Raw genomic sequence first — 17,489 nt, 5'->3', positions numbered from 1 at the left:
TTAAAATAGAGATTGAGGAAGGAAAACAGGGTAGTCTTTTTTTGGAAATCGAACGAAGAGTAAGTATTTACTTTGTAATAACGATAAGTTACCACTGTCGGTCTGAAATTCTCCTTGGGGATAAAAGTTTGAAGATAAAGGTTAAAATAAGAAGATAAACCTCAAAAAGGCTTTCTATCACTTGGAGATAATTTTAATACGTATATAAGAGAAATTGATGATTTTGGGACTTATAGTTCCATTCGTATTTTCACCTAAACAAGGCTTGAACCATCTGGACAAAACAGCATGATTTTAAGGTTAGAATAAGCCAAAGTAAATTTCTTTCCGGAAATTTACGCTTTGAATAACTGAGAATTTAAAGAAGGAAGGAAACCTCAACCAAGATAAGAAAGCTAGGAGCCATTTGGGCTCTCCCTTTTTCAGCCTAGAGTCCTTTGAGGCTTAGCTTGACTTTTTTAAGACCTTATTTCCAAAATTGTAATTATCGGACAATAACATAAATTAACACCCCCCCTTTGTGCAACCCTCAGACGTTTATACGAAGAGGAACACCGTTCCCTTTTTATCAATCTTTCATTTCGTTAACCTGTACTGCTTGTTTATACAAAAGTAACCTTAATGTTTATACAGAAAAGGTCAGGGGAAAAAGGGGAACAATATTATCAGCCTAAGAATTTCTAAACCTTTATGTCCAGATATTTTCAATTAAGTTTCCCTGCTAAAATTAAAGCTTAATAAAGGTCAAAAGAATACACAATCCTATCAAGAAATAATAAAAGAATCTCTTGGTTTAGGTTAATGAAAATTGGAATTAAAAGCAAGTACGGTTATTCTTAGTTTACCTCAAAAATAGCTTGAACTAAAGGATTTTATAACCCAGAACTCAAGCCATGAATAGCTGTTCAAGTGCAACCCTTTTAAGTTGAAACATTTGTTAGCTTAGGATTAACTTAATCTTTTTCTTTTCGGTATACATCGGTGGATGTGAACAAGTAGATCTTTTGACCTTAGAAGAGGTTTGGAAATAGCCAACAGATATAATTAGAATATTTTTCATTTTATCTTATTTTATAATAAAATCAGTTGTCACTGAATTCTGAGTACCGATTCTTATCCAACGCCTCAGTCTATATCACGCTACCAATTTTATTAGCCCTGTTAAGTAGGGGCAACCTTACAGATCTTAAGAAATTAGGAAAAATCAGGAATTCAGTTTTAAGGAAAAAGACATCCGTATGCAATAAGGTGGTTGTGGGAGCAGCTGGTATCAAATTAAAACGACAGAAATGTGAAAGAAAAAAGCTAAAAAAAAACATATGGAAATAAAACAGCTTAGGGGAATTGTAACTTTCCTCTGAAAATGAAGTATATATTGGGAATTAATAGGTTGTTAATGTTTGAATTTTACTGAAAAAAAAACGTCACCAAATATAATTAAATAGTTTAGTTGTTTATCTCAACAGTTGAACATGGCAACACTGACTAAAGTATGGCATTGTTCTAAGAACCTTATTTTGAAACAGCCAAAAGAAAAATATGAGGAAATTCCACTCTCCAGGTATAAATAGTTTGCTTTCGTTTTGCTTTAGTTCAGAGGAAAAAAAGAAGAAGATTATTAAAAATAATTGTGTTAGAGAATTCAAAAATTTTGTGAAAACAGGACTATCAAGTGAAGTTTTCTTGATTATTTTTATTTATATAAAGTGTGGACTTTATCTCAACCATGATCCCAATGAAATTACCCCCTGAGAAGGGTGATATTAATTACCAAATGCTAGGCAACATCTCCCCATTACCAAGTGACCTTTCTGAGGACTCAGACTCCAATGAAACCATGGTCACTGTCCACTCTGAGGACTCAAATCTCCATGATGATGGCTTCAAAACAGTCACTCCTAAAAGATCCAAGAGAAAACGGTACACCAGTTTCTCCCCATTAAAGACAGTTTCTACTACACCCCCATCTTTTTTGGAAGAAGAGCACTTCATCCACATTCTGCCTACCTCTCCTGAAACCATGTTCCAAATAAAAAACATCCAAACAATTAGACTTGAGCTCGTCAAAATCCTGAAAATTAATTTCAACCTCAACATCAACAGAGATGGTTCAATCTTAATATCTATTCAAGTAGGCTTTGAAAATGCAAAAACAACTCTTTTGTCACTTAACTCCCTTGGAGGCATTAAGGTCCATTCAAAGCAATGGATTCGCCCTCCCCCTGCCCAAACAAAAATTGTCATATACAATATCCCTAATGGTATTCCTGAAACTGACTTAAAGGACGGCCTTATGAACTGCAAAGGCCAAAAAATATCAGTATCAAAAGTCACCAGACTTGGAAAACCCAACAACGATGGCATATACACATCTAAATCCTATCTTTTCACCCTGGACTCCACCCTAGAGAACTTCAGTGAACCTATATCCCTATTTGGCCAGATAAAGCCCTACAAAGAGTACAAGACTAAGCCAATACAGTGTGAAATATGTCTGATAATGGGTCACACAAAACAACACTGCAAAGCAAACCTGAAGAGGTGCAACCTATGCCAAAAAATCCATCCTCCAAACTCAGCAAACTGTGCAAACAAGAAATTATCATGCATTAATTGCAAAGGTCCCCATCCTTCTGACAACAGATCTGTATGCCCAAAATACAAGGCAAGATCAATGGCTCTCAGGTTGTCTGAAAAAGAAAATATCCCATTTCAGTTTGCAAAAATTAAACTCATGGTGCACAATGCAGATACACCTGAATTCTCTGAACCAAACACACAACCTAATCAAAAAACTCTACAGCAAAAAGCTACAAGGACCAAACCACAAAAAACATTCCCTGGAATCAAGACCTTAGACTTTCCCCCCTTCCAGCCAGAGACCAAGACCCTGAATCTTCTATCAGTAAACCTACAAAACCAACCTCATCAAAATTGCCAAAGGAAATATCAGAAGAAAATCCAAATCTACTTACAAACTTATGCCTTTACATATTCAACTACAACTCACTCTCCAGAACATCACTCACAGAAGATCAAAAATACTCAATTCTAGAAGAGATGGCTAATACCTACTTCCCAAAAAATCTTAAGGACACAGCCAACACCAATTTCAGAACTATACTCAATAAACTAAATCTATCTATCAATGGCTAACCCTCAGTTACCCCTATCCTCCTCAATTTTGCAATGGAATGTGAGATCATTAAATGACTATAAAATCACTGACCTTCTTAAGTATACTTCTTCACACAACATAGACATACTATGCCTTCAAGAAACCCATTTAAACTCATCAGTTAATCAAAACATTCCTGGTTATGATGTCCTAAGAAAAGACAGATCTTCCAATAGAATTGGTGGTGGATTTGCCATCCTTGTACGATCTCACCTCAAATTCTGTGGTATACGCCTCCCTGATTTCGGTCATGACATTGATGCAATTGGTGTAAAGTTGTGGCTGGCAAACATGGAGGTCACTGTTATTAATTTATATAATCCAAATGGCAATAACAGTGGACATGATTTTTTCAATTTTATTTCTAATAATTTCTCAAATTCAAATCTAGTGGTTGTTGGGGACTTCAATGCCCATAGTTCTATCTGGGGTTATTCACCTCAAAATAATGCTGGAAAATACATAGAGGAATTCCTCACCAATTTTACCAATATAGTACTAGCGACTCCTAGACACCTAAATACCTACTTCAGCAAAAGAAGTGGGAGTTATTCAACTATTGATCTTCAATTAGTTTCATCAAGTTAATAAATAAAACTACTGTCAACAGAATAGACAACCTCCTAAGTGACCATTTTGCCATATACACAAAAATTGGTGACCCAGCCATCATTGATCATTTCATTTCCCACTATGTGTGGCAAAAATCAGACTGGTCAAACTTCTCCCACATTCTCTCTAACCATGATTACTCTTCACTGTCCACTGACCCAAACCAACTCTCCAATAACCTCACATCACTACTTCTTGATGCTGCAAAACTTACCATACCCCAGTCCCAACGCCCTAAAACACTGAAGAATAACAAACCCCCTAAGACATGGTGGACATCCTCTTGCCAAGAGGCTTGGCACAATGAAAGGAATGCCATCAGATCCTTCAAGAGAAATCCATCCACTGGACAATATATTGCAAAGCTACAAGCAGAGGCAAAACTTAAGAGAACAATTAAACTTGCAAAAGAAGAGGCTTGCAAAAACTTTCTCTTATCAGTGTCCCACAAAACGCAAGAGTCCAAGATTCATAAATTCCTAGACAAGATGTGTGGCAAATTCTCCACACAGAACCCCTTCCATTACCAGCTAACTCTAAATGGTCAGCAGCTGGAAACCAATGAAGAAAAGGCAAAATTTTTAGCAGATTTTAATGAGAAGAAATTCAAAAACACCTCTCATAATCCACCTCAGACCAGCCTAACACCCCATTTTGACTTGCCTGGGTCCCAGTATCTACTCCAAGATTTTACAATGATTGAGCTGAATAAAGCAATCAATTCAATCAAACCCAAAACAACTTGCAGCCACGACCAGATCTATCCATCTTTACTCCAGCACCTTCCAATAGAGTTTAAAAAAGTACTCTTATATCTCTTCAACAATGCCTGGAGCAATTCCTCCTTCCCATCTGCTTGGAAAACATCACTCATCATTCCCATATTAAAACAAAATAAACCCAAAGAGGACCCCAACTCCTTCAGACCCATTATGATTACCCCAGCTCTGGGAAAATTATATGAGAAGATAATTCACTCCCGATTGTATTGGTCTGCTGAGTCTAACCACCTCATCCCACATACCCAAACAGCATTTAGGAAATATCATTCTTCCATTGATGCATTTGTTTGCCTAACCAATGCCATATCTGAGTGTCTGAAAGACAACCAAATCCTGGTTGCAGCCTTCTTGGACTTCCAAAACGCATATGATAATATCCAACATCCACTCCTACTGCAAAAATTATCAAAAATGGGTTTTCCAATACCTGTAGTGAATTTCTTTACAAGTTACCTATCCGAATGCTCTTTTGTTCTCCAAGTAAATTCCTACATCACTTCCAAAAAGTCTGTCTCCAAAGGCCTTCCCCAAGGTGCTGTCCTCAGCTGTCTCCTGTTTTCACTATATTTATGGGATCTGAACCTACCCCAAACAAATATTCAGTTTGCATATGATATAGTCCTATGGTCTACCTCAAATGATTTTGAACTAGCCCAATCCAAGTTACAAAAGTCGCTTTATGCCTTTGAATGTTTCTCCAACAATTCATGCCTACCCACCTCCCCATCAAAATCAGCTATAGTACAGTTTCATAACAGGAGAAATCCCCAATCTGCCCTACTAACCCTAAATGGTGTTGTCATCCAAGAGCAACAACACATCAAATATCTTGGCCTCACTCTAGATCAAAAACTAACCTTCAGGCTCCACATTGAAAATGTGAGAATAAAATGCCTCAGGAAAATGCGTATCTTACAAAAGCTACTCAATACGCCTTGGGGTTGCCATGAAAAAACTCTAATAAATTTCTATAAGACTTATATTAGATCTCAGATTGATTATGGACTAATTGTATATGGCTCATGCTCAAATACCCTACTATGCAGTCTGGAGACTGTCCAGAATACTATGATCCGTGCTATACTTGGCCTCAGGAATCACACCAAAACCAACTTCCTCCTCAGTGAAAGTGGTCTCACCTCTATTACCATGCGTAGAAACATTCTACTTGCCCGCTACTTTACAAAAATTGAAGGTAACAGTTCCCATAGATTACATGACTGGCTAAGAAACCCTGGAGCTTTTAGGGGCCTTGCACGGGAATTTGCAACCACGCAAATGACCTACCCCATACCTTCATCTTCTTTATTTCAAATATACCCCCGGATACCTTCCTGGGCTAACCTCTACCCAGAAGTGAACCTTTTGTTTGCGCCAGCTATTAAAACAGACCTTTCCCTTGCCTATGTAAAATCATTATTTCATGAATTAGAGTCTCAGAGATATATCCACCACCTCCCAATTTTTGTGGATGGCTCAAAAACAGATTCCAGGACTGCTTGTAGAGTCCACTTCCCATCTTTAGGTCTAGCAGCTGCTGAAAGGCTCCAAAATGATGTGAGTATCATGACAGCTGAAATAGCTGCCATCAACATTGCATTGGAAACCATTATAAAGATGCCAAACCCCCCAAGAAACACCCCGCTTATAATTTATTCAGACTCAAAATCAGCCCTTGCCTCAATATCACCAGAACATTCAGATTACCCAGACAATGAGACCTCCACCACTCTTGTACTATTGAACCAACTACTTAAACAAGGTATATCCACAAAATTCCAGTACATCCCAAGTCACATGGGTATAAAAGGGAACCACAAGGCAGATGAAATAGCTAAATCTGCACTTCAGCATGAAATAATTTCTGGAAGACCTATCCCAGTAAGAGATGTAAACCATTGGCGCCTAAAAATTTATCTAACAAACCAATGTCCACCAAACCTTTCTCCATTTACATCCCGGAAAGACTCAAAGATGTACCACAGAATACGATCAAATGCTACTGGCCTTAGCAGCCAAACTTATCTCTATCAAAACACAACCATTCCAACAGTAATCAGCCCTCTTTGCCGCCTATGTCAAACCTATGATGAGACCATCAACCATGTTCTTTTTGGTTGCCCTGTGGCAACTCTCAACAATAAAAAAGAATGGTTAACTTTATCTGCTATATTCAAGCGCCTCAAGCTAACCCCTAATATTGACCAACTAACACAAAGGAGACACTCTTCAACTGATGATGCTGAATTGTTCAAAGCTGTCTTTAACTGCCTAAATATAGGTGGTTTCATCAATGATGTATAAAGCCTATTATTGAGTAATAATAGTCTAATCTCTATATTTGATTTCCCAGGACACCCCTGACATAATCAGACAATACGAAAAAGGTTAAATGGATTCATCCAAAGCCTATAATTGAAGAAGAAGAAGAAATAGATCTAAGGTGACTGACTGTCCTGAAGGCGAAAAAATGTTTTGTTTTGATGTTCTTGGTATTTTAACTGTTGCGTGCATAAAGAATGTAACTGCCAAAACTAGAACATACCTTCAAGCACTTGGTGGGCTACTAATCAAAATGTAAATACCTTCCACCTCGGTTTTGCGCATAATACATTTGGAAGTTGTACACTTGCACTACTGATAGTCTGGGTCTCACCTACATAGAAGGTGACGATATTAGGAGCATAGAGGTCAAATAATAGACATCATCTTTCAGGAAAGGACTCAAAAGCATGAAATGTTACAGATTTCTTATTATACATACAAGTAGTTTTATCAGTAACAAAGAAAGAAGTGAAAATAAGGTCATTAGCCAAGTCCGTGTCACCGATTTTAAATTCTATTGATTTTGTATATACTGTGGACGTTTATGTTTAGCCATGCCTAGCAACATGCAAGATATTTTTCTGTATATTTACCAAATCTCATTTTATAATTATGAGTATGGATATTTTGTAGGGAATTGTCCATCTGAGACGGTGCTTCGTATTTGCTTCACTTGAGGGCCAACTCAAGATCGATCATTGATATGGCTTAACCGACTTCTTGAACAATACGAAGAATCTGTTGAAAAAGCTCTTTTGATAATTGCTATTGATCTTGCAAAAGAAACTGCTAATCAAGTTGTTGATGACGATGTGATGAGGAAACGCCTTTGGCTTAAGATCGGTAAGTTTTTACTTATTTTCATATTCGGCCACACATCTCGTCTCATCTTGCCACACTCGGCCATTGTCCTGTTAACAGGGAGATGGAGAGTCCCCTCAAGGGGCTAATTTTTATAAGTTACTCGTTATGAGGAGACCTTCCATGAGAATTACGAAAATACATGGTAACATTTAACTAAATCGCGTTATTTTGGCACAAATCTACACAATTTTTCAAGTGACCGCGGCATAATAGTCTGCTGAATCCTCTCCCCCTCCCCCTTACTTCTCCCATGTCTAAAATCTAAGCATTTATGAGTTTTATATTAATGCATTGAGGCCCCTTTAAGATACTTTCAGACATCCCTTCTGAGCAGAAAAGGTGTTCCTATTTTTCCTCTCTCTTTTTTTTGTTGTTAAAATATTCTATCACTATTGTTATTGAACTTGAGGGCTTTTGAATGAATATAACGAAATGATACATATATAAGGCTTTAGGAAGTAGGTGGATTGTCTGAATACGTTAATATTGTCTGTTCATACAATTCTCATACATATTCGAACAAACCAACCTGCACTTAAAAGGGTTAGTAATCATCCTCAACCTCATTAGTTTGAGGGATACCTGACCCTAAGCAAATCCAACAACTTTTAACTTATGGTGCTTTTTAGGGTTTTTAACTAGGCCCCTCGGTGAAATCGTCTGGTCATTTTAGCCCCTAACCATTGTGACTGTTTCGATGTATGCCATAAAAGACTGTCCCCGTTCCTTGCCTTATATATAAAGAACCTTATTTTTTATTAGGATCATAATTTTTTTTCTCCTTTACAGCTTTCAACCACCCACCTTATCTGATAACCCCCACTCGCCACTATTGCATCTGTAAATGCCACAAAGGAGTTGCCCCTTACCTTTTCATTTATATAAGGGACAATAGTCTGATCTCACTACTTGCAGTTCTTATAATATCCTCCCAGCCTAAATACTGGGTTTTAAACCCTCTAAAGAGAAAGAGCGGCTAGAAAAGGTTTTTGCCTTCTTTGCCTTCTTTTCTGATGATGATTAGTTACTCTGTTGTCATTATAAGTTTTTTTTTCTAAAGGATTTTCCCTCTTATTCGTTTTCCTGATTCATTTTTCTATTTTCGATTCGTTTTCCTTATTGGTTTTTCTTGATAAGTCAGTATCATGCCAACGCCCTTTGCAAGGTATTACTCTTCCTAAGTTTTTCCTTCATTTCTAGCGCGTCATATAATAGAGGATGAAAATGATATCACGGGCGTTACAAATCCTTCAAGGCTGTGAACAACTCAAACTAGAGGAAGTACTACCGTTTTTCCCTGACTTCACTACAATTGATCTTTTCCGTGGAGCTCTTTGTAGTTCTTTGCAGGTATGTTCCGCTTGAAAGATCTTAAGTCGAACTGGTCAGCCATGACAAAGAAACAAATAGAGAAAACTGAATTAAGAAAACAGACAAGACGAGACTTTGGCCAGTAGCGAAAAATCTAAAAAGCCAAAACGACGCGGATATTTCGCCTGCATAAAAACGAGGCGTCTTCAGTGCAAAAGAAACAAAGATCAAAAAACTAAAATAAACTAACACTATTAGTACTAAAAACTCACCGCAGCACCAAGTCGCATGAAGCCAACACAGCTACGCACGCTCCTCCTCCACCCCAATCTATTCAAATCCTCCCTTTTTACACCCTCCCAGGAAGTTCCCATTTCTTTTAAATCTTTCTTTATGACGTCCTCCCACCCCAGACGAGGACGACGGTTGGCCAAAAAGAACAATCTTCGGCAATCTGTCATCCTTCATCCGCACTACGTGCCCCAGCCAACTCAATTTTTCTTTCATTATAGCCCTAGAGAGCGGTATTGAACCACATTTTTTGTATAGCCTATTGTAAAAATAAACTAAAAACGTAAATAAAAACCACCACCAATATTAAACTACAATTGTCGCAACAGACCACTTGGGTTACTTTTACTAATAGAGATACTTCGACGAAAGCACCAAAGCAACTGGATAAAAATTATATAAAATGGATATTATGTTAATTATTCTGCTGTGAATAATTATGAATATTGGTGGTGGTTTTTTATGTGTTTTTAGTTTATTTTAGTTTTTTAATCTTTGTTTCCTTTACGCTGAAGACGCCACGTTTTTATACAGGCAAAATATCCGTGTCGTTTTGCTTTTTTTGATTTTTGCTAGTGACCAAAGTCTCGTTTGTGTCTGTTTTCTTCATTCAGTTTCCTCTCTTTGTTTCTTTGTCATGTTTCGCTCCTATAGAAAAAGCATAACAGTAGGTCGCAATAACAATATATTACGAATTGAACACGTTGTGGCAATGAACAGTAAGTGAAGAGCTACCGATCCAATGGTTAATCAGAAATTTAAAAACAACAGTTTTGAAAATGATATGTTCATCTGGTTTTTGATGTTGATTAGTTGTATGTGAAGGTAAAATTTAACTTATTTATTAAAAGTTAGCAGCTTTAATAATTTTATGTAAATTTAGAAATGGGGTGCAAAGGCCTCTAAAAAGAAATGTGGGTGAAATGAAAATTGCATGATGGAACTCAAAATGTCTGAGAACAATAGAAGAAAGGTTTCAGTTGTTTATCTAAAATAAAATTATTCCTTTTGTTTTGTTTCTTTTACCAATGAAAACTGCTACAATGATCATGAGAAATTAAAACATGGTCATAGGTGACTTGCCACCAGCACTGCGCCCAGGATTTTGATTTGAAAGGCGTGGCCTTAATTCAAAATTTTTTTGAGCCATTTTATAATCGAGAAGTTCATATTTTCAAACATTTTTTTTTTTTTTGGACGTTGAGATTCAAACCCAAATGCCTCTCTTGAGATACTTAATGACAAGGTTTATTGATTGTAAAAAAATAAAAAATCACCAGCCAAATCAAAAAGAAGATTTTCCAAAATTTTTGGTCCAAGAAGGACCTAATTGCTACACCCGGTATAAAAATTAAATTAAAAATACAAGTTTTTTCAACTTAAAGTAAGGAGCAACATTAAAACTTAAAACGAACTGAAATGATTACGTATATGAGGGGGTTCGTCCCCTAGTAAATATTTCGCTCTTTACGCTAAAGTTCGAATTTTGTTCCCAATTCTTTAAGAATGACCTCTGAATCAAAAAGGCCGTTTAATTAGAACAAGTATCCCTTTTGAAAGTACTAAAAAAAACTTTAGCGTAAAGAGCGAGGTATTGACTAGGGGGCGAACTCCCTCATATACGTACTGATTTTTGTTCATTTTAAGCTTTATTATTGCTCCTAACTTTCAGTTGAAAAAACTTGTTTTTTTTTCTTTAATTTCTGATGGTTTTTTAAATAATGCTGGGAAATCCAGCACCCCCTTCATAGAAAATTTCCTTCCACCATAAAAAATCCCTCCATGGCAAGATCCCCCCACGTAACAACCTCCCCCCCCACCAGAAAAAAATCCCCCTGAAAACATCTGTATGCTTCATAATAACCATTACTACATGTAAACAATGGGCAAAGTTCATAGCTTGCAGCCCTTTCCCTGGGGACTGTGGGGAATTAAGTCATCCTCAAATATATTGTTATTTGATTTTTCGACTATGCTGAACAAATTTGCTATCTCAAAATTGTGATCCGGTGACTTTGGGAAAAAAGAGCGTGGGGGGGGTCTAGCTGCCCTCCAATTTTTTTGGTCACTTAAAATGGGCAGTACAACTTTTAATTTCCATTCAAATGAGCCCTCTTGGGATATTATAGAACCACTGGGTCGTTACGATCACCCTGAGAAAAAAAACAAAAAACAAATAAACACATATCGGTGATCTTTCTTCTGGCAAAAAATACAAATTTCCACATTTTTGCAGATAGGAGCTTGAAACCTCTACAGCGAGGTTCTCTGATGCGCTGAATCTGACGATGTGATTTTCATTAAGATTATGTAAATTTTAGGGGGTGTTTCCGCCTTTTTTCAAAAATAAGGCAAATTGTATAAGGCTCGTAACTTTTGACAGGTAAGATAAAACTTGATGAAACTTATATATTTGAAATCATCATAAAAATCCAATTCTCTTAATGTATCTATTGATATCAAAGTTCCGTTTTTTAGAGTTTTGGTTACCATTTATCCGGGTCGCTCCTTACTTACATTTCATTACCACAAACTGTTTGATCAATAGAAATGCCTTCTAGGCAAAGCAAATGCTCAGATAAACTGATTGATACCTGACAACAATGCCCATGCACTTCAACTTCCTTTTATTTAAATATAACTTTCCTGTAATTTACGAATAATGGAATAGTATTTTAAATAGTAAATTAAAAAAAAATTAGTGACCTCATCTGGGTGATCTCTTTGAACCTCTACGATGTCAGTTTATGCTTATGAATTGACAATCGCCAAAAACAAACTATCGTTAAATTTTCTGTTGAATTCATATTAAAGTTATTCTTTTTAATTTATGAGAAAATTCAACAAAATAACTTGAACAATAATTTGTTTTGCTTCAAGTTCAATCATTTTATTATTCACGTATACATATATATATTTAACATGGGTCCATGAGGAGCCAAGCTAAAAAAAAACTAGGACTAGACTAAGATAAAATAACAAATAACGCTACAATATAAAGATAAACACGACGGCAAAGATAAAATAACCCAACAATAATATGAAAGTAGCAGCTAGCCCAGGATCCATGAAAAAAAATTCAATATTATTAAATATATGTTAATAGCAGAAGATAGCCGAGAGCCCCACATTCACCCAGAGCAACAAACCAAACAAATACCTCTTTATCTTGTTAAATAGACGCTAAATTAAAGATAATTTTGAACTAAATGAAATTTAAGGTTATTTTTATTAAATGGATAGAAGTAAATTTATCAATAAGATCCTTGTGAGCATCCCAGCACCGGGCTCTTGACACAAACGGAGCGAATTTAGATCTCTCAGTACTATACTTGTCAATGTAGATACTCTTTTTTTGTCGAGTGTTATAATTATGTAAATCTTATGATTGGGAAAACAAACTTTGATTGAGGTAAATTGGCGGTAATTTCTTAATGTCATAATTGAATTTGAAAAGAATTGTTCCAAAAGTAAATTGTTGACAAACTGGGAATATATCTAGATAAGTATTTAAAGATGTTGTAGAAGACCCCGTACCCCTTCCTTACTATATATCTTATGCCATATGTTATATGTCTTATGGCCAAGCGTAAAGCAATATCAATAAAAAGTGTAAATTTAAACACTAAACAATTTAACAAAGAAAAGGTTTGTTTGTCATTAAATAAATGATATCAGAATAACGGCTATTGATTGAAACGCTGATTCAGGATCGCTCAAAAGCAGCTTTTAACATTGGTGCTAGAAAATGGTTAATTCTAAGTTTCTTGCGCATTATATAATGATGAAACTATATACCTGGATGATTATATGCTACAATTTATACAGTTCTAGTTCGTCTCTAAATCGAAATACTTTATTGGCTTTGATTTTACACTAGAGTTGCACATTCTAGTTTGCTATTTCCTGCTTTGCTCAATTTAAGATTATGCTTGCATATATATATATATATATATATATATATATATATATATATATATATATATATATATATATATATATATATATATATATATATATATATATATATATATATATATAAATATATAAATATTCCAAGCATACAAAATTCATTAAGTTTAATGTTTAATGTTATCCGTCAAAAATTGCGAGTCTGAGAAAATTTGCCCAATTTATGAAAAAGAGGAGAAACACTCCCAAAAAGTCAAGGGATCTTAATGAAAACCACAACATCAGATTCAGCATATGACAAAACCAAGCTCCAACATACAAAAGTGTGGAATTTTGAATTTTTGCCAGAATGCGTGTTTATTATTATTTTTTTTTTTATAGATGATTTTATCGAACCAGTGATCCTAGAAGATCGGGCGAGGGATCATTTGATCGGAAATCGGAAGTTCTAGTGCCTTTTTTAATTGACTAATAAGATTGAAAAACAACTAGCCTCTTCCCGCGCCCTTTTTTCCAACAAGACATTCCACCAAAATTTTGAGATAGCCATTTTATTCAGCATAGTTGAAAGGTGTAATAATATGCCTTTGAGCATGGCGTGACCCCCATAGTCCCTGGGGAAAGGGCTGTAATTCGCACAATTTGCTCGTTGTTTACATATAGTATTAGTTTTTTGGATATATACGATTTCTTTTTAGGGGGGAGGGTATTCTCCACGGGGAGAATTTTATGTGGAAAGGAAAGTCTCCCGGGTGAATTTTAAATGAGAAGGGAAGGGGATTTCCTTGCGTTATTTGAAAAACAATTAGAAATTAAATTAAAAAAACAAGTTGTTTTTTTTTCAACTGAAAGCAAGGAGCAATATTAAAAATTAAACGAATAGAAATTATTTTGTATATGAAGAGGATGATCTGTCCCTTCTTCAACCCTCGCTCTTTACACTTAAGTCTCACTTGTTGTCCCAGTTCTTTAACAAAGAGTGCTCAAAGACAAAGCGCGTTGAATTTGAATGAAAAGTATTTTAAAGAACTTCAAGACTTTAGCGTAAAGAGCGAGGGTGCATGTATATGAAGGGGGACAACCGCCATCATACGCTAAAGTTTAAATTCTTTAAGAAAGACTGCTCAAACACAAGGCCTGGTGAATTTAAGTGAGAGGTGTTTAAAAAAAAATTCTGGAGTTAAGCGTAAAGAGCATGTGCATTCGTATTTGAGGGGAGGGGGGTGACCCCCCTCATGTACGAAGTAATTTTTTTCGTTGTAAGTTTTAGTGTTGCTCCTTATTTTTAGTTAAAAAAAACGTATTTTTCTGTTTAATCACTAATTAAAACAACAATGTAGGCTAAGATTATCATGAATTATTTCAAAGTTTGCCTATCGAAGTCATAAATTATAAAGAATCATAAAACAGAAAGTCAGAAATACTGCTTGAGCCAGGCACATACCAAGTATATGTCTGGGGGTGGTGGTAAGATTGTTTTGGAGGTAGACTTGACATTTTGGAGGGAGTGGAATAGGAAAAAACTTGGGGGAATATAGACAAACTTTATGCAAGACCTTTATAGGGAAAGACCCAAAAACAGTAACAGTCGTGTACAGTTGGCAACCCTGCGGACCGGTATTTTGAGCTGTAAATAATTTTACTTATTAGTTGTCATGAATCAGCGTGACGGCTATCCAAACTGGTTTATGTGACATCGCAATTTGCGGGATGATCAATGACAGCTCTGTGGGTATTCTTCAGCATCCGTATCATCCCAAGACGTATCGAAAATCGCCGGCCCTCAAGAGTTGAATAAGATAAGAGTTGAATCTTCAGAACTTGGACACGGGATGAATTACAGTAAAGAATGCAAGACAATATTTATTGTATCCCTGTCAAAATGTTTTACCAACAAATTTAAAGCCCCAATCGCAGATCGGAAGAAAGCATCCCCATGGGAGGACGCAATTTTCAGATAATAATAATATTGATCAGTGGCGTGAATTGATGGGGGAGCATCTGCTTCCTAGCTTCCTAGAATATGGTGAAAACAATGCTAACACTGAAAGTTCCATGTTGCAACCGAATGTCAAAAGCGTTACAGAACATAATTAAAGTTGTGATAGTTAGCGTTGATTCAATGAACCCTGTATCTCTTATTTTCATGCTTCAAAGAATATTTTATTTGACAGGCCTATAGCGATCATCTTCATCAACTTAAAGAAGAAATGGACGAGGCAATGAAATCAGCAGAAGCCATTCGTCAAGAAATCTCCATTGTGAAAAGCAGGTCATAATTCTTTTTTTAGTTTTTCTCTCTTTCTTTCCTCTCTCTCTCTCTCTCCCCATCTTCCCCTTCCTCTCTCTCCTCTTTCTCTCTCTCCCCCCTCCTCTCTCTCTTCTCTTATTTGATTTTTCTCCCACTCCTCTTCTCTCTCTCTTTCTCACTGTTTCTTTCTTTTTTTTTCTTTCTTCTGTATTCTAGGTAATGGGTTTCTTTCTGCGTGCATGGGTATTTACTCTTTTTATAAATCTGACCTACTCAGTTTGAAATTTGAAGCTGTCACATACTCTGTCTCGGGTTTCCATTCTTCCTGTACCTCTTTCTGTTCTCGCACTCACTTTTATTATGTTTGTAACTAAATATTAATCGGGTCTTAACAGTTTTGTTTTGTTGCAGGCCAATTCTTATCAAATCCAACGAAAGATGTTCTATATGTCACAAAACTTTGTTGATATCTAGCGTGTACATTTTCCCATGCAGTCATCATTTCCATGCATATTGCTTATAAGAAGAAGTCCTACCCCAATTAAGTGGCATCAAGAAGGAACGAATTCATTATCTTAAGGTTGCAATCGTTTTTTTTTTGTTTTTTTTTTTGGCTCGATTTTCAAAAACAGTACAGTCATTTAATCCATTGGTACAATGTATGATCAGGGCTAGATCTAAAGGGACGGGGTAGAAGGAGGTACAGGTCTCAGAAACTAGAGAAAGATGCTTAAAGATATATTAATTTTCTTGCTTGAAACAAAAAAAAAATCAACTTTTTTCAAAAAATATTTTTCTTTTGGTGTATTTTAAATATATAATTTATTTGTTAAAAAAATTCATGATCTAATTGTGAATTTTTTTTCACTCGGTTCTATAAGACAATAAAATGCAATAATCTAACCCCTAAGTATGGTATACAACCAGTGCTAAATTTTAAGGACTAGAGGCAGAAGGGGTGGCGATTCTATATTCAATAATTAACTATATTAACAATATAATTCTTTGTATTTTAACTATAAAATTGAATTGTTTTGGATTTTTTTTAATTTTTTTTATTTAAGAAACTGCTATCCGTCACTATTACTTTTAAAGGTAGTATAGGACATTTCCACATTTTTTAGACAATGGCCAAAACCTGTTTGCTGCGGTGCTCTCAAAAGGAATATTAGCAGAGCAGTGTAGACCTGGAGGAGCAAAGTGCCATTGAGCGTATGTTGCCTCACTGATCATTCTTTGAAACTAGCTTAGCAAATGTTTTTTGGTCATTGTATCTGAAGTGCCAAGATGTAGGATAAAACGTTCAAGGGTGGCACTGTACTTTGCAGCAGAAATAAATATCATATTGTAAGAATAAAACATCAGCTGCCAATATGTTTCACTTCACTAGTACAAGACAAAATCAAGTTAACCGAGCGATGTGCATATTACGGATATGGTTTGGTATGTGCGCAGTTGAGCATTAGAAGAAGTGTTTTGCGTTGTCAAAAATTGAATTTTGTAATATTGGCTTTTATATGGTCAAAAATAATTGTTTTGATGTTAAATTAGTTTTTGCGATGCAATCGCCCGAAAATAATGCAATGGTTATTTTTTTATTAATTTATTGAGCCTATTTGAACAAACCTATAAACTTATCAAAAATACAGTCCTTGGGCCTCTTATGCATTTTTTCCAGTGACTGCCATGAACGGAACGCATTCTGGAAGGTGTCTTTGTGAGCCTCTCACATGATCTTCGTAACGGCTGTTTGGATCTCGTCTATGGACGAAAAATGGGCTCCTCTCAGGGTTGCCTTTATCCGAGGGAACAAAAAAAAAGTCTGCTGGAGTGACGTCAGGACTATAGAGAGGAGACTATCAGGGCTATTGTCGTGATTGAGTTGCCAGGTAGTCGAAATTTATTTTTTCGTCTTGATGACCCTTTTTCTGAACCTTTCAAGCACATTCAAAATGTAGGCAGC

The 17,489-nt window shown here is 35.9% G+C and overlaps 1 protein-coding gene across 1 annotated transcript; it reads left to right on the top strand.

Annotated features, from left to right (window-relative positions):
- The first annotated feature begins 1,504 nt into the window (after positions 1-1,504).
- On the top strand, positions 1,505-16,082 carry LOC148951015 (vacuolar protein sorting-associated protein 18 homolog). Its single transcript, XM_089090100.1, has 5 exons — positions 1,505-1,561; positions 7,531-7,740; positions 8,962-9,111; positions 15,450-15,547; positions 15,938-16,082. Exons 3-5 carry the CDS (start codon positions 8,980-8,982, stop codon positions 16,047-16,049), a joined length of 342 nt encoding a protein of 113 aa, XP_088946226.1. The 5' UTR covers positions 1,505-1,561; positions 7,531-7,740; positions 8,962-8,979; the 3' UTR covers positions 16,050-16,082.
- The last annotated feature ends 1,407 nt before the right edge of the window (positions 16,083-17,489 follow it).

Source organism: Artemia sp. Qi Xiang Cuo, chromosome 6 (genome assembly GCF_049724085.1).
Source record: "Artemia sp. Qi Xiang Cuo chromosome 6, ASM4972408v1, whole genome shotgun sequence".
Lineage (NCBI taxonomy): Eukaryota > Metazoa > Arthropoda > Branchiopoda > Anostraca > Artemiidae > Artemia > Artemia sp. Qi Xiang Cuo.
Note: the sequence above shows the minus strand (reverse complement) of the source record. Positions and strands in the feature narration are given on the sequence as shown.